This window comes from Setaria viridis, chromosome 7, assembly GCF_005286985.2.
Source record: "Setaria viridis chromosome 7, Setaria_viridis_v4.0, whole genome shotgun sequence".
NCBI classification, from domain to species: Eukaryota; Viridiplantae; Streptophyta; class Magnoliopsida; order Poales; family Poaceae; genus Setaria; species Setaria viridis.
Genome location: NC_048269.2, coordinates 26,005,094 through 26,022,265, shown reverse-complemented (window position 1 = coordinate 26,022,265; position 17,172 = coordinate 26,005,094). Strand labels below are relative to the sequence as shown.

General features: G+C 46.3%; 2 protein-coding genes and 1 non-coding gene across 8 annotated transcripts; 1 reads left to right on the top strand and 2 right to left on the bottom strand.

Annotated features, from left to right (window-relative positions):
* Positions 1–455: 455 nt before the first annotated feature.
* Positions 456–5,975, bottom strand: LOC117862875 (U4/U6 small nuclear ribonucleoprotein Prp31 homolog). 6 transcript variants are annotated; one of them, XM_034746417.2, is made up of 10 exons: positions 5,508–5,975; positions 5,058–5,369; positions 3,907–3,994; positions 3,727–3,789; positions 3,479–3,616; positions 2,239–3,131; positions 2,075–2,145; positions 1,861–1,963; positions 1,128–1,203; positions 456–794 (listed from the first exon to the last, which is right to left on the bottom strand). In XM_034746417.2, the coding sequence occupies exons 3-10, from the start codon at positions 3,907–3,909 to the stop codon at positions 684–686; spliced, it is 1,458 nt and encodes a 485-aa protein (XP_034602308.1). In that variant the 5' UTR covers positions 3,910–3,994; positions 5,058–5,369; positions 5,508–5,975; the 3' UTR covers positions 456–683. The 6 variants fall into 6 exon arrangements, with proteins under 6 accessions (XP_034602308.1, XP_034602312.1, XP_034602309.1 ...); XM_034746421.2 differs by lacking the exon at positions 5,058–5,369 and adding an exon at positions 4,659–4,754 and having other exon boundaries at positions 5,785–5,975; XM_034746418.2 differs by lacking the exon at positions 5,058–5,369.
* Positions 5,976–8,951: 2,976 nt separating this feature from the next.
* On the top strand, positions 8,952–13,081 carry LOC117864193 (putative glycerol-3-phosphate transporter 1). The gene is made up of 3 exons (XM_034748215.2): positions 8,952–9,111; positions 10,178–11,260; positions 12,110–13,081. The coding sequence occupies exons 2-3, from the start codon at positions 10,273–10,275 to the stop codon at positions 12,676–12,678; spliced, it is 1,557 nt and encodes a 518-aa protein (XP_034604106.1). The 5' UTR covers positions 8,952–9,111; positions 10,178–10,272; the 3' UTR covers positions 12,679–13,081.
* A 573-nt stretch (positions 13,082–13,654) lies between these two features.
* LOC117866043 (U2 spliceosomal RNA) lies at positions 13,655–13,853 on the bottom strand. The gene has a single exon (XR_004642741.1). It is a non-coding gene; the product is annotated as a U2 spliceosomal RNA (small nuclear RNA).
* Between the last annotated feature and the right edge of the window lie 3,319 nt (positions 13,854–17,172).

Sequence of the window (17,172 nt, the reverse complement as noted above, 5' to 3'; positions counted from 1 at the left end):
TGCAATGCCACTCATATAGCATTTGCCTTTGTATCACAAGTGGTTGGAATTTTGTAGGGCTCGTTCATATATTTGATTGTTTATATATTTGAGAGTTCTGGTTGGATTTCATCTCCGCTTCAACTGACCGGACGGTGGAACGTCCTCTCTTGTTTGACGATACATGATAAACGTCGTTTGTTCTCCTTTACCGTACTGAGCTATGACAACTTCAAATTCTAGCTAGCGTTACCTCAATCGAGTGTACAGTAGAAATCGTGAGATGAAAGATCGTTCATTAGGTCGTTTTGGCTTCGGCTTCGAATTGTAGGTCGTTTTCGCTTTTCTAGGTTCATAGATATTTGTAAGTATTTAGACATACACTATATTTATATCTAGATGCATACAAGTAACAATGAACCTAAAAAAATACAAATAACAATGAACCTAAAAAAGTCAGAGGGAGTAACATCGTATATCTCCAACTCATCATGCGACGGGTAGAACTGTGTATTGAAAAGGTGCCTGAAGCATCAGTAAGAACTGTGTATTGCTGTCCCAAAATCTCTGGAATTTGCTTCAATTGGAAAACAAGACTGGGAACATTACATGCTGAATTTTTGTATTTTTCAACAACGCATCCCAAGGATTTCAACAAGTGCAGTGCAAATGAGATACGATGGTTGCAAGGGAGAAATCAGCTTCTACTGGGTCCTTCTGATCTTCGAAAATGTGCCAGTCTCAGAAAAGTAGGTACTTTGAGTTCCACCTCCAAGCGGGTTCCCTTGGGCCTGTGGATTTGACAACTCTATTCCCTGTACAAGGGAAAATTAAAATCAGAGGGGGAATAATGGCAGGGATTTTATGTGCTTAATCTTCAAAGTTTCTTTTTTAAAAAAGTGAGCTCCCAAATCTGGAAGATGTTAGATGCATAAGATCCTAGTGTGCGCCTAGCAGTAAACATCAGTACAAGGTGCTCTAACACAACCATTGTAACTATAGGTCCATTAGAGACAAGGAACTGAACATAGGAGCTATCCAGCAGGTAGCGAAGATGGAACATGAAAATCGTTTCATTGCCCTTTTCATTGCCCCAAAACATATGAGTCAAACAGACCCAAAACACAACTCAAGAAACAAGATCTCACCTGAACTGGTGTAAATGCCAAACTAGATGTCAATCCTGAAGTTGCACCGCTGCTACCATAGCTCTTCTCCTTGAATCTGATATCAGAAGGCAATATACAATCAAATTGAGTTTGCAGCACAGGATATTGTGAAAGAAGTAAAGCATTTCAAATGCAAGCAGATATTATGCGGTAAAGTAACACATGTAGATACAAAATTATGTACTAATAGAATAATTGTTGGCCAAAGGCTTTTCCTAATGAAACAAAATACACCTTGTCAGTTCAAACAGGAGTAGTAGTCCCTAATGGAATGGTGCTTGTTACACAGAATGCATGCAGTGTCCAACTTCCTAGGATTTGTGTAAACAGACACTTGACAATGAGGATAGGATGGGGCAATGCATTGAAGCATCAAGAAAGCCTTGTGAATCAGAAAGAAAACTATACCAAGTAGAAATCTACAAAAGTTATACTTCTTATTGTGTGCCTTTATACCATTTTTTAGGAAAATACAGTAGGGAGGCCCCTCACACACCTTCATATCTTACAATGGAGGATACCAAAATCCAGTGTTTTTTGTAAATTTTCTCCATATGGGCTCTTAACAGAAAATCAGAAAATCCAGTGTTTTAGAATTAGATACCATCTCATGTAGGTGTTGTAGAGAAGTGACATGTTTATTGCTACAATACAATACTATAAATTAAGAAAATAAAAAATGGATGCAAATATCATAAGAAAGGTAACATACTTTTTCGCCACTTTAGCAGCAAGCTTGCTTTGTCCAGCTGAAACACGCAGCTTGCCACTTCCTGCCTGTCCGAGCATGCCATAACCTTCCCCCAAGCCATCACCTGTTATAACAGCAAAATGGGATGTCAAACAGGTAGCGGTGCTCCAGTGTAAGGAATGCTGAGACTATATAATACAGTGACATAAATACCATTGTGTAAATGCTAACTAACCTAATGAGCTCTCCTCTGGAATCCCGAATTGCATCCGGTTGGCAAGCTTCATCATATCAGTTTGCGCATATCTGCACAATTAAGTTTCACATATGAGAAAGAAACAATTAATTATATTAAAAGGTATGCACGCTATTTCCACATGGAAGCTTAGAACAGTTTACCTTTCTTTCATTTTTCGAAGCCGACGACCTCCTCTCTTCTTTTTAGGCTCAGAGTCAGGAACAGGAAGTGGCTTTGGAAGCTTTGCAGGAGGCGGTTCTTGCCACTTCTCGATCTTCTTACGAATTTCTTCTAACAAGTTCCGCCCAGCTTTTCCAGTTGGATCACCTCTAATTGAATCAATTCTTGCCGCTAGAGTTGACTTCGCAGCAATAAGCCTGCACGCCCTAGTCCTCAGAGCTGGAGGTGTGCTCTGAAATACTTCAGTTTGTTCAAGATAGCCAACACGAAACTGAGATGTGGCAGTAGAAAATCCAGCAAGATTTTTCCTCTTTGCACCAAGTAACTGAACATTACAAGCAGGCATTTTTGCAAGCGCTCCCAGACCACCAGCGGTACCCATCAGTTTCGAGGCAACAGCACTACCAACAATAGCAGAAAGGTTTGGTGCAATGTAACCCATTCTGCTCTCTACAAAATCAAGCACTTTCTTCTTTGCAGTATCGAGGGTAAGGGCTCTGTCACATGCTTCAACAGTTTTTTCCAAATTCTCCTCGGAAAGAGGCTTCCCACTTGTTGTTGATGCTGTCACTGAGACAACCATTATAATTGCAGAAGGTAAAAGCCCTTCCAGATCTACAAGTGTTAAGTCCATCTCATTTCCAATCTTTTTGACAACACGGGCATAATCAATCGGATGATGAACGAGGGACTCCAGTTCAGGAAATTTCAACCTATACTTGTCACGTATGAAATTATGGATTATGATGATTTCATTCTCAATATCTACGGACAAAGCATTGCAATCAACAATTAGCTGGTACTCTGGATCCTCCTCCAGGATGGAACCTTGATTGGAGAAGTCAGTGCCTTTCTGAAGTGCATCTTCAACTTTCTACAGATAAAAAATGAAGATGTCTAATGTCACACAGTGGGATAATAAGGTTCCTACCGCATACATACTCAGACATTGTGGGATAATATTATATTTTTGTGTACAAACCATTGCACCATTAACCAAAGCTATTTATTAATACTCCAGACACATGCATAAATGCTTGGACATGATACATGTTAAACAAGTATGCTCTGGTGTTACATTGTGCAGCCAAATATATCGTCCATTTTTCATCCAATCAAACTAATGCAGTATTTATGTTTGCATGCAAATAAATCACAAGCAAGATATACATAAAAGAGAAAGGCATGCTCGAGAAATTGGGGGTGACTTTGCTTACATACTTGCATTATGTCATTATAGCGTTGTGTCTTCTGCAACTTTGAGACGCTATCTAGATCATCATAATTAAGAGACTCAAGGTCAGGCATATCATCATCACCATCCTCCTCCATACCAGCTGCCTCAGCATTGTCTTCTTCCTGAAAGATTTTTACAATAGGTCAGCAAAACCTCTAAAATACACAATTGAAAATTCAGTTACATCAAATACAAATCAATTTGTATTCGAGAAAAATAGAAATCAACTTACAGGATAGCCTTCATTGTCTGACAGTTCATCAAGATCCGCTAGAAAAGAATCGGCAAGGCTTGCCTGTGAAGTGGCACCATATATGAGATAAATAAAATTAATGACAATAATATAGAAGTTTGGAATTAAAAAGGCATGAATATTACAGAAGATGCTCAACAGGAGATCAAATGAACTCACCATGATCCTGGGGTAAGTATTTCTAGCAGCAGCAAGAGCTCACGTAGCCTTTCGCCCTTCTTTATTGATTGAATTGGAGCAGCTCAACCTAATTTGTAAATAGCAGGTTAAGGAGTGTCGGGTATTGTAGTGAGGTACAATGCTACTAAAGTAGAAAGTACAGTATTATGAACATGGGCTAAGGCTAGAACAAACAATAATTGCAGGTGAATTCTAATATATACAGCAATTTAATCCAAACTTCAAACTAAAGCTTATCAAAACCCTCTGCTTCTGCTTTTAATAAAGTTGAGGGCAAAAGGCTAGCCCTAATTATGGCAAACCTTTACTGAGGACATCCAAAAGCAGACTAAACATGGCCCTGTTTGTTTCCACTTCTCTGGATCTCGCTTATCTGGGCAGCAGGCTTATCTCATAAGCTGCTGTCTGGAGAATCTGATGTCTAAATATAAGCTGGGTGAGTGTTAAAATGACCTAAATGCCCCTGAGGCTGAGCATAGCTCATTTTTGTTCTGAATACGAGGAGTCAATAATTCTAATATACTTTGTGTTTGCTAAATAGAAATTATATTACAATACTACCAAATGCATATTAATATAAAGATAACAAATTAACCAAAGAATAGATCGGTCTAATCCGAAACATCGGTGATGGGTACAAGGGCAGCTAGGCTATATCTGACAAGGGCAGGCACAAGGACTATCATGGAACATTACATTTCTGTAGATGATCAACAATGTATATGACGTACAAGTTCATGGTATGTGTACTATCTCTGGTTACTAGGTTTGGTTGATTCATTCCAATGGGATGATCTGATGAGTTTGGCATGCCGCAGCTACTTCATCTACATGTACAATGCAAAAAAATCACACAACAACTTCAGAGTATGGTCATATATCACCAAATCACGAGCATACAAATTGAGAAATCAAATTGACTTTTGTGATACACCAAAATTCAAAACAAAACTAGGTTCCCGATTCTTGTTTGTGTACGTATTCTTTAGTATCCATACTCTGATTTAGCATAGTATCATAGTAAACAATAATCTCATCATAGTAGACTACGTGGAGGAGCGGTATCCTCAGCGGCTGCCAAAAGAAAACAAGTATGAATGAATCACAATTAGAGGGCCACACCACATGACCTTGAAGCGAGGAGAGATGTGAAAACAGTGGGGCCATCAGACGCGTCCTCCTACTCCTCCTGTGGCATTGGCAATGGACAGTCGCAGAAGCCCTGTGGGGATGGATGGGAGCCGGCGGCCGGGATCTGGGCAGAGGGATGGCGGGGAGGCGGCGGACGGGCGGCCGCAGAGGGAGGCGCGGGTGGCGGCTTCTGCAGGAGGGAGGCGCGGGGTCGGAGGGGTATCTGGGGGAAAATTGGCCCGCTTGCGCAGAGACCTTGGGAATCAAATCCAATTGTATCTACTGAGATTGAACTTGCCGTTGAGAAGAACCTAACAGAATCATGGATGAATTGATTACATCATTAGGGCAGCGCGCAGCAAACAAATCGGCAAGTCGATGGTGGGAGAGATTTACGAATTTGGTTAAATCATTAAGGTTCATCGTAGGAGTCGACGCGGTCTCCTTACCCAGGTGGAGCCCTAAATCGGCTCCGCGAGTGAGGGGCGACCGGAACAGCGCGGACGGAGCGGCGCGGGAGAGCCTGGTGGGCTCCAGCTGCTCCGACGAGACTTGGCCACCGGCGAGCTTGCGGGCGGCGCGGTCCCGAGCGACGGCGGCAAGCGATCGAGGAAGAGGATGCACGGATTGGGGTTCGATGCGAACGGGTGCGGCCGCCCCACGAAACGAACTTCCATTCACGGACTGGAATGGAACGGCCAAGCAAGCTAGGGTTTGCTTACTTACCAACAGCAGGAGAAATCGATCCCGGATTTCCGCTCCATGCGTGACACCTCCCCGCAAGAGAAGGTGCTCGATGGAAGGACGCGGCGACTCCCGTGTCGCCGGCGGCGAGGGAGGTCGGCGTCGGGAACGATGCTACACGCACCGGTGCTGAGGAAAAAAAAATGCGACAAGTGAAAAGAAAAAACAATATTAAGGCGACGAAATTTAGATTTCGGAAGAAAATCAGAGCAGGCCCGTCCGCATACTGGGTTGGACCGGTCTTCCAGCCGGGCCTCGAAAAGCCAGGCAGAGCCCAACGAACAAGGCTGGGCTAAATCGTAGTACGACTACAGCCCACTCCAGCCATTGGAATGCCGGAGTATTTGTTTTTTGGGTTAAAAAAATTGATTGTATTTCAGACGGAACAACGACTCGACTTTGTAAAAAGTCTCTAACTCACTCACGTTCAGTGTTTCGATTCGAAACGCCTCCTCGTCGTCCTCGAACAGCTATCCGGTGACCCATGTGTCCTGCGGCCATGTACGTGTTCATTTGTTTCAATTATTAGACTCGGAAAAAAGTTCCTGCGTTGATCGCACGGAATTTGCACGTTGGGTCCGCGCAACTCGTCGGTCACGGTCACGGCGCCGAGAAAAAGAAGAAAGCAGCGCAACGCAAGCCCCTCTCGCCTTCCTGCCAAGCCACCACCCGCCCCGCCCTCTCCCGCCGAAAAGCCGAGACCGCGACGTCGCCGGCCGCGCCCGCCACGAGCCCCGGGATTCGCCGATCGAGCCGCGCCTCTCCGTCGTCCCCCAGCCAAGAGAAACGGATACGCGCGAGCGCAGCCTCGCGGATAAAGCCGCGCCCGGCCCCGTCACGACGCGACGCCCTCGTCCGCCGCGCGCTCTCGTCCAAGAGTTGGCTCCGGCCGGCCCCCCACCGGCCCGTCCGCGCGCCGGCCGGTCGCTCTCCACGCCGGGGCTCGTCAACGAAACCTGCGCCCACGAAACGCCTGGAAAACTTGTGGCAGCGGAGGGGCCGGCACCCGGCCTCCACGAGTGACGAGCCGCGACCAGGCGTCCGCGCCGCCGGGCTGATACGGCCGCGGGGAGGGAGAGGCGACGGGAGCACACGTCTCCGCGCCGCGCGCATGATCCGACCGGATTATTAGCGGCCGGTCGCGCGTAAACACAGGGCGTCGCGTCGTCGCCGCCTGATTGCTGCGCCGTGTCACCTCACACGCTGCCTCTGCCGCCGTCAGGCGTCAGGTCAATCCGCGGCGGATAACATGCATGATCGATCGATCGATCGATCGGTCGATGGTTGATTGCAACGACGCGGAGGTGGCCGGCCGCGGAATATTCGGAAGCGGTGGCTTAGGAAGTCGTGCCGATAACAGGCCGTCACGTTTTTCCCTTTTGGATAACCTTATCGATTTCCTTTCAAAAAAACCTTGTCCAACTCCTTATCTTATCCCAGCATGCGTTCCACAAGGCTTTTTTTTTTGTTAAATAAGCTGCCTCTTTTATTTGAGGTGGTAGGAGCAAATAGGGTTAGCAGCTGTACTTGTACATAAATAAACCGTTATATCCTTTTCATTATGCGAATAATCGACCGACAAATTAGAGTCGTCTGTTGCTACTACCTCCGGCCTGTCCGTTCATAAATAGGCGAGGAGCTGTTCTTCCTCCTCTGTTTGCCCATTTTACTATTCTCTCCCAAAAACAATGGCGTTCTGCCGGGGCCCCTCTAGACGACGGACCAAGGTAACCTCTCTTCTCTGCTCATCTCATGTCACCGAATTCTCTCTTCGTCTCAACGGTCACCGCCTCTCATGTGCAGGCGCACCGTCACGGCTTTGGCGCATCAACTGTTGAGCTCCTATCCACATCGACCATGCAGAGATGATCCTCGGCAAGGTTCGTTTCCAATGTCTTTTTTCCTACATTTACCATATTCCCAGCTAACATGTGAATGAAATTTTACCACCTGAGTTCGTTCGAGCTAGATCTTTGCGGCCTATGTCATCAGGACATCAGCCAACAGAGACGTCGAAGTTGGTATGGTAGCTGCGATTTGGCCCTAGAATAATAAACGGCACACATGCGCATCGGCAATGGCACCGTGTTCGCGAGGGCCCTACAGCTGTGGGGCTCAAGCAGAAGATCCGGTTAGGAGGCGTTTAGCTCTGGGAATATCCGTCCCCAGGAGAATATCCGCTGGCTATATTCCTTCCACCATCTATTCTCAGCTTTCACCTGGCCGCCAGCAAAATCTGGCAAGCTAGGTGCGTGGGATCACCAGCCGGTGCGACTAAGGAACAACAGCCATCTTTGCTTGAGTTACCAGTAGCTCAAAGTTCATCTAGAATAGGACCAGTTTTAGATGAAAAAGAAGAAAAAAAGAATAGGACCGGTTTCTGTAGTAATGTAGTGCAGGTTGCTAGTTGTTGCCTGTTGAGACAGCACCCGTGACAGAAACTAGCCATTCTTGTACCTTTGTTTACTGCAAGTTTGGAGGGACAGTGGTGGTGATGCCGTGATAGTAATTAGAGCTGTTTATTTGACCAATATAATGCAGTATGAAACCAACGTAATACTATATGTTTATATGTAGATGTAAAACCAACATAGCATGGTTTTTTAAGGCCTAACGTGTTTTGTACTTTGACCTATGCTGGTAAAAAATATGGAAAATTCGATTTTTCTGAAACGAATACACACTGTATTTTCGTGCGGAGGGAGCACAGGTTTGACACATGGAGCACAGAATACTGACCCATTAATCACTTAGCTTTTGCCCGTTAACTTCATTTGATTTTCATTCCGTGGTTCTTCCAAGTTCCAATGAGTATGTCTTAGAAACCCCGAAACTGAAAGGATAAAAGAATCAATAAACGTATTTGGGATATTTGTGCATAGAACTACTCCTAATACGTAGTTAGTACCTCTAAGCCCATTATAAAAATTGACAATAGGTGAAAGAATCTCAGGCCCAGCACAAGAGGGCCATTCTTTTTTTTTAAAAAAAAAAGACACAAGATGACCATAGTAGAATAAACAATCTTGCTGCAGAAGAGGATCGTGGGTGTGACCTCACCGGGGACTGACCTGAACCAGAGGTAAAGCCCCGGTTCACCACGGCCAGGCAAAAGGCTCCTGAGAACTTTTTTTCCCCCTATAAGACCCGCAACTCCTTGGAAGACACGGCCGAGGTGCCCCGGGAAGCTGCCCTCCGCACCCCACACGCGCCTCCCTCACGGCTCCGCGCGGCCAGGAACAGCTGCTGTTCCCTGGGTAAACTTCAACGACAGCGGCGGCCGGCGCCTTCTTCTCTCCTAGCTCGAAGGTGGGGTTGCAATCTTTCTATCCCATGTTCTTGCTGCTCCGTTCCTTCATCTGCCTCTCAAGAAGCACGCTTTCAGTTACCTGATGGATGAGCGCTGACGGATCGCTGGCTCTCTTTCCCTTGCGAGTTGGCGGCGACCTGATTTGATTTCTGTTGCTTTTGCGTTTGGGGTTTCTTGGCTGTTTTGGCAAGGTTGGTTTTGGTTGTGTAATATACTTCGTGCTGCTCTATCAGTATTTCTGCTTAAGCCGCGTCTTTCAAGGTTGGTTGTATTGCGTTCGGTACCTTCCCTCCCGCCGTTGATCATTTACCTCCCTCAAGTGTTGAGAGCTGGGATCAAGCTATGTTTGAATGGATTGTGCTTGCCTTTCCTGCTTATTTAGCTTATACCACTAGCTATTCGTTTATTCCATTGCGGAAAGTGTGCTCCTTTCTCGTCGATTTTGATGATTGATCGTGCAGAGGATCGGTGCCTTAGGCTGCTATACTAGCAAGCCTGATCAAATCGTCGTTTTGCTTTGACGTTCATGTAGATTTTTGACTTGAATTGTGTCCCCCTGTTATTGAGATCTTTTCCCCCAATTTGCATTAAATTTCTGATGTCTATCACGAGAGTTTTGTACTATCAAGTTACTGCAGATAAGTATTTCGATGTACCACGCAAGGATTGTTTCATATACTTATCTGATGGGGATTGGGGAGTGTTTGATAGTATTAATTGATTATGACTTCCCTGTGCAATTAGGTGTATTCTTTTCGAGACTCTGTGAAAGCTTGATTTTGGGTGTATGCTTATGCTGATGTCAAGGTCTCAAGGACAGTTCAATTAATTGAATTGATAATTTAGAACTGTTCTGCAATAATAATTTGGAACTCATTGTTGTTGTCTTAGCATCCTCCACTAATAATCATACTAAAACACAAGTATTTATTCTGTCATTTGGTTACAAAATGATAACCTTCTTATTTTCCTTATTCTTGTGGGATTATTACTTTGTATTACAAACCAAATTGTCAACTCTTATGGTACATGGTTCTGATGTCAATCTCTATTAACCTTTTTCAGGCAACAACTTCACCAGTAAGGCAATAGCATAATATCGGCTGCCCTTCTTCCTGGTGTGAGCTATCTTTGCAGAAAAACCAATTCAATTTCATTTCATGGACTCCTCAAGTCATCAGAAAGGCAAAATGTGTAACAAAAAACCTCTGGGAATTCAACTTTTTGAGTGTGCCCGGGGGAGTCCTATCTCCTTCAGATCATGTCAGGCACTTGTATTAGTACTGACGTTCTTATCATATGCCAGCTACCATGCCACTAGAAAAACTACAAGTATTGTTAAGAGTGTTCTTGATCCTAAGACAAACCTTGGCATATTGCACTGGCCCAGTCATCTCTATCTTCAAAATTTGAAAGGCGCTGAGAACAATAGGACTCTCTCTAGTGGTTGGGCTCCATTCAACGCTGAAGATGGCACCGCGTTGCTCGGCGAGATTGACCTGGCTTTTCTTGGTGTATATGCAATCGGCATGTTCTTTGCTGGCCATTTGGGCGACCGGGTGGATCTGAGGATCCTGCTGACTATCGGAATGATAGGAACCGGATTGTTCACTGCTGCTTTCGGAGCGGGCTACTGGTTCAATATACACAACTTCTACTACTTTCTGGGCATGCAGATGATGGCTGGCCTGTTTCAGTCATCTGGATGGCCTTCAGTAGTTGCAGTGGTTGGCAATTGGTTTGGGAAGAGCAAGAGGGGGCTGATACTGGGAATTTGGAATGCTCACACATCTGTAGGAAACATATCTGGCTCTCTGATTGCTGCTGCAATGTTGAAGTATGGATGGTGTTGGTCCTTTGCTGTGCCTGGTATCATGATCGCACTAGTCGGGCTCACGGTGTTTCTGTTCTTGCCTGTTAGTCCTGATGTGATTGGAATTCAAGAGGATTTCCACTTGAAGGACTCCGAAAAGACTGGCATGGACACCCCTTTGTTGGAACGGCGCTCGCAAGCAAAAGAAAAGGCAGTTGGATTTATTGAGGCATGGAGAATTCCTGGTGTAGCTCCTTTCGCTCTCTGCCTTTTCTTCTGCAAGCTTGTGGCCTATACGTTCCTGTATTGGCTTCCCTTTTATATCAGCCACACAGGTTCGTCGAGTTATATTTTTGCAGTTACCACTTACCACATGGTTTTCTTTTTTGACTTCTACCAAATGAACCCTTTTTGAACTATGATGATCAGAAAGCATTATTTTGTGTCTGAAGATACGAACCTTAATATATGATGTCACTTAGGACGAGGGCTTGAGATATTTCATAGGCTCCAGTCAGACTAGCAATTGAAAAATTATAAGCTCTTTGTGATGCGCAAATCAAACTTTCCAACCCTTTTGTATTTGTTGGCAAGCAATCAGCAGAACTGAAGCTGACGTTTCTACAACCACTGGAAGTTAAGGCATTCTCATAATATTAATTAACTACGATACACCATTGACTTGTCCAAAGTTAGTTTATCTTAAACTGGAGCATAACATTCCAGTTGGACAAGATTCCACTGGAACGCACTCGGCAACATGCATGGTGCTCTTTGACCTGTTAGTAGAGAAATACAAATGAATTATTCTTACTCTGCTTATCCCTCAGGCATGTTGCTGGTTTCTTACTCTGCTTAACGTAGTTGAGTTAAACAAACCATTAAAAAAAGGACACATGATGTGAATGTTATTGTCTAGTATTGTTGATATTGCTATCTGAATATTTGAATTCTTTAGTATCTTGTTTTTTTACACGCGATAATGAATGGGGGATAGAAGAATTTGTTGGCTAGTTTCACAAGCTAACTAATAATCCTGATTTAATTCAGTATAATGACATTGACGTGTTGATGAAAATCTAGCAGCTTTACTGCAGAAAAATGCAGGTTCTTAATAGAACTAGAGCTCATTGTTAGCACTGAAATATTTTTTACTGACACCACCAATGTGTTTTGTTTTTCAGCCATTGGAGGCCAATACTTGTCAAACTCCTCGGCCGGGGTGTTATCGACTCTGTTCGACGTTGGTGGCGTTGTCGGCGGCATCCTCGCCGGCCACATCTCCGACCGCCTGGACGCCCGGGCGCTGACGGCGGCGAGCTTCACCTTCTCCGCGATACCGGCACTCTTCTTCTACCGCATCTACGGCAGCATCTCGCTGACGTGGAACATCGCCCTGATGTTCATCACGGGGATGCTGGTGAACGGGCCCTACGCGCTGATCACGACGGCCGTCTCGGCCGACCTCGGCACGCACAGCTCCCTGAACGGCAACTCCCGGGCGCTGGCCACCGTGACGGCGATCATCGACGGCACGGGCTCCATCGGCGCGGCGGTGGGCCCGCTGCTGACGGGGTACATCTCCGCCAGGAGCTGGAGCGCCGTGTTCACGATGCTGATGGCGTCGGCGCTCGTCGCCGGGCTGCTGCTGACGAGGCTCGTCGTGGCGGAGGTGGTCGCCAAGATGGAGCCCCGGAGGACGCCCGACCCGGCTGCTAGCGACCTGCCCGTGTCCTCCATGGATGAACCTTAGGCTGTGGAGTGGGAGACGGCTGGGCTTATTCTTCGTGGAGAACTGGAATGGCGGCGGCGGGAGAGCAGATCACCTCTGGGTTGAGGAGAACTGTGGCATACTGGCATCTGGCACCTGGTAGTGTCGTGGTTGTTGTGCGTCATGGTATATGTGTATGGAATGCGTGGTTGTGGTTGCCGACGAGGATGAAATGTGGTCCAGACCTGGTAGTTTGCATCTCTAAGCTTTTGTTGGAGCTGCACTGAACATCCACCAGCCATAGTCACCCGAGTCTTCCTATTAGCAAATGCAACTCCGGAAATGAGTGCGGAAGGTTCATCCACAACCACAAGCAGAACATATGAGTTTTAGCTGCAAAATGATTGGGACATCCTTGAAATGTGATCCTTGAGTTGAGATCGTACTTGTTCAGTTTTCGTCTGCAAATACTTGGATCGGAGAGGCCAACGAACAGCCTTGCGTTTTAGCCGGGCATCGGATGCGATTAACCGCCGATCGATCTCGCTTCGTGCGCGATCCTATCTCCGCGTGGGCTATAAGATGGCTAGATGGGCCAGGCCCAGCTCATGGCACGGCCCTAAAAAGCAGAGCCATCACGATCCGGCCTGATGCAAATAGTGCTCGTGATGGGTATTTACTGTACAAATAATTTTTGACAGAAGCAAGTTGACGTTAATTTGCTGAGTCATTAGGTCAGGACATTTCCTTGTCATTTGTGTCAATAATTATTCGAGGTTGGCATTAGTTCTGAGGTTATTACGTTTCAGATCTTTGTTACTACTAGCTGGTGTGGTTCAGAAAAGGGCCCATGGGCCTACGTGCAACTTGTCTTGAATTTCAAATGAGATACCAAAATTAAGACTCATGCCATTCTGAACTAGGATTTTAGGCCACACCAAAAATTATTGACATATAATTGGAATTTAGGACATCATCAAATTCAAAATTCCATTAAAAATTTGAACTTCTGTTTTGGTTGGGGTGCGCCAAGTCCAAGCAACAGTACAATGCTATGGCGACGCTTGAGAGCCCAAGTAGCAAGCTACCATGCCAGGCACTCCCCCTTTAAAAAATAAATTTAATATCATTGTGAGGATGAGGCCTCACATATCAGATATTAAACTGATAAGAACAGATACTACACTTGATCTTAGCCAAAAGGCCGAGAAAGGTATGAGTTGCCTGGGTACATTACCCGACCTTTTGCATCCTCCTCCATCGACTTATATTATCACGCCGGGCGATGTGGTACTAATGACAGGATCTGGAGCTAACGCGATGCGAGTTCGCTGTGCAGAACCGAGGCGCGCTGTCCCGTTGGGCTCCGTGTTTCAAGCCTGTCTTCTTCGGCCTATGAAGCGGTCCAATACCGGAGAGCCCGAATGGAGGCCCAATATCAGGAGAAGAAAGAAGCAGCGTCGAAAGAAGCACGGAAGCGTACGTATAGTAGTGGGAAGTGGCACGCCGTGGGGGCAACGGAGGCGGGGATCGGTGGCGCGCGGTTGGGTACGACGGCCGGCCGCGCGCGCGCGACGGCGCGAGACACGCGCGCTCGTGCGGCACCTTTCCCCGACATCTCCTCACCCCCAAAAGGCCCGCCACGCACGCCCTCCAATTCCCATGGCAGCCGACGCAAATCCCCGCGCAAAATCGCTGGGGTTCCCCGCGGCGCGGCCCGAAACAGTGGCCTCGGCGGGCGCGCGCATGGCTGCGTGGCGAGCTGGTAACGGAAAACAACGGATTGCTAGCGCACCACCTGTAATAATTCGGACGCACATTCTTAACGAAGTTTAATAAGCATGGGCGCATGGTGATGGATCGGGACGTTCATGTGTGGCTGAAGCGGCGTCTGCATCTGCGTGCTTCGGTACTCGCCTTGCGCGCGCGCATCTGCATCGTTATTCCGGGCCGTTTCACACTTTCGTTTCAGTGTGCCGCGTTCGTACCACAAGTCCACAATTGCATGCCGTTGAAGTTGAACTGCTTCGCGCTCTCTAGCTGTTTCTTCAAAGTTTAAACCGAGCCAAACGGTGCTGGGCTGAGAGTGTCTGGAAGAAGGGTTCACTAATTCACATATCCGCACTCAACACACCATCTTTGACAGAAGCTCTCAAACGTACTAACATTGTAAGTGATTCTTTTTCCCCCCTGGAATAGCATAGTTTACTCTTTCAGCAGGTCAAAGTGAACAGCCTTTCCAGAGTACCATTAACAGGCCTGGACCGCTGGAGCTTACCCATCCTGAACCTTTAGGGCACTAATCCAGATTTAAGCAGGGAGTAGTTAATCATAACATGTCCATTGTTGGGGCATGCACAAGCTAAGCCAAATCTTCTTGGCGTTCTCACAATCCAAAGGGGATAGTACAGAGACAAAGACAAACATTGCTACTAGCTGTGTGCCATAGAGAACTTGGGGGCAAACAACCAACAGCTTTTAAGAACCATCGGGCTTCACCCATGCACCTTCGTGCACTTGTATATATTCCCAAGGGCAGCTCACCGAGTCCGAGTGGCCCTCCACACGCGCGCGCGCACTCCTCGGCTAGCTGCTTGCACGGCCATCTAGATGATCTCCTGGCTCCCTCATGTCTCCCTTCATATCCACTTCTCCCTGCTTCTTCTCGCACTAGTGCATGCATAGCTTGCCTCGCCATGCCTAGCTTAAGCTCTCCTTTTGCGCCCAAGGGGCGGCTGATGACGTCGAAGCACGCCGCCGCCGCCTTTCTCCTTATCCTCCTCTCCATCGTTCTCTTCGCGAGCCCATGCGAGGCACGAGGTCTTCGTGTCCATGGCAAGCGCCGCAGCTCCAGCAAGTCGTCACATCTACCAGCAGGCAAGGTTGGTATATGGCTGCTGATGAGGAAATGGCTTGTCTTGGTCCGTTATACTCTGGTCGCAATGATCTTAGCAAGTTTCATCTTGGCTGCATATTCTAATTCATTTCGTTTAATTTCTCCTCTGCAGAATGTGGCAGCAACAAGCTTGAAGGCTGATGGTTGGGGGACAAGGGAGACGCAAGCAAGATCAACGGTCCACACTGCTATGGATGATGACATGATGGCTCAGCCGGATGCGAAGGCGAAGGTGGGAGTGGCAATGGCATCATCAACATCAGCAGCAGGCACCGTTGGAGTGACACCTGTCGTCAGAGCGCTTTCTCAACGGGAGGACACCGGCTTTCATCTGGATTATGCCGGCCCAAGGACACATACTCCTTCGCACAACTAATGTGATCAGAGCAGATCATTACATAACCTAGCTACTCTAGATCCTATCCTAATGTTCTTTTCATATCGAAGGTGACCTATGTACATGAGTTCTCCAGCCCTAACTCTTATTAAGCCAAGATCCTACACATTGCCTGTGCTACCCTGATTGCATGGGCTGCCAATAATCCTAGTTGGCGTAGAGCATGGTTCGCTTTAATTTGGTATGTTGTTGGTAGAGTACTCTGGCTACACTGCTAGAAATTTTGTTGGGTCAAGATGAAACAGATCAGACATGTATACATGCATATTAGCATATATGTGCTTCCCCCTGTGATATAACTATGTATATGTTCTTCTAGCTAGATCCTGTATATGATCAAAGTCATTCTTGCCCATTTCTTTGTTTATGTGTCCTTGAGCTTGAACGTCAGAACGTGCACATATATAGCGCATATTTAATTTCTATGTTACCATGTTAACTAAATGTCAGAATCAATACATTTTAGTGTATCTTATCATTTAATAGCAGTATTAACATACCTTTGTCTAGTCCTATATATCACACCGATACATAGAATCAGTTCATTTTCCATGATTGCAGTAAAAGGGGTGTTAGGGATTAGGACTATGTGCTATTTTAGTTTTTTTTTTTAGAGTTCCAGGGCAAGAAACCCCGGTCCATATGAATTGCAACAGGACCTCAAATGGTCAACATTTTAGTACAGACTTTGAGACCTGGGTCTCTCCATGGTTCAAGTTACTACAGAAGTTTCGCCCAAGGCTAAAAGAACTGTGCTGTTTGAGTATTTCACACAAAGACAAGGGTTTCAAAATAATTGGGGTTTTAGCCGCTTAAAAGACAAGATTTGGGGTTGTAGGTACTCCATCCAGGTGTGTACTCATGATGCTCAACGCCCCCAGATGGCCTTGCATATAGTATGTGCCAATCGGACCGTGTAGTAGTTTGACCACACATGAATATATCAATTTCTCCTGCCGTGCTGTATTATTCGCAATTAGGCGCGCCGTATAGTCTCTTCAGCGTACTGAATACTCATCATACACATCACAATGTACTCAAGTATAGGTGTATACTCTGATAGAGTACGTGCTCATAAATGATGACAGTTATCAGTTACACATCGATTCTCACCTCTCTCGTTTCTCAACTCACCCACATGGAGCTGTGGTGTATCTTGGGAGCAAGCTTGTTCGAGATCAACCGCCTCAATTAATCCTCCTCGACTCGAGCCGCGATCTCAGATACTCTAGATCGTGGCGTG

What these genes read in the sequence shown, in the direction of transcription:
- LOC117862875 (XM_034746417.2), bottom strand. An exon ending in GCTATAATGACATAATGCAA is followed by an intron (nt 3,132 to 3,478) that starts GTATGTAAGCAA and finishes TTTTATCTGTAG; the next exon opens with AAAGTTGAAGATGCACTTCA. An exon ending in TCCAGAGGAGAGCTCATTAG is followed by an intron (nt 1,964 to 2,074) that starts GTTAGTTAGCAT and finishes CTGTTATAACAG; the next exon opens with GTGATGGCTTGGGGGAAGGT.
- LOC117864193 (XM_034748215.2), top strand. Translation starts at nt 10,273, where the DNA reads ATGGACTCCTCAAGTCATCAGAAAGGCAAAATGTGTAACAAAAAACCT. An exon ending in CTTTTATATCAGCCACACAG is followed by an intron (nt 11,261 to 12,109) that starts GTTCGTCGAGTT and finishes TTTGTTTTTCAG; the next exon opens with CCATTGGAGGCCAATACTTG.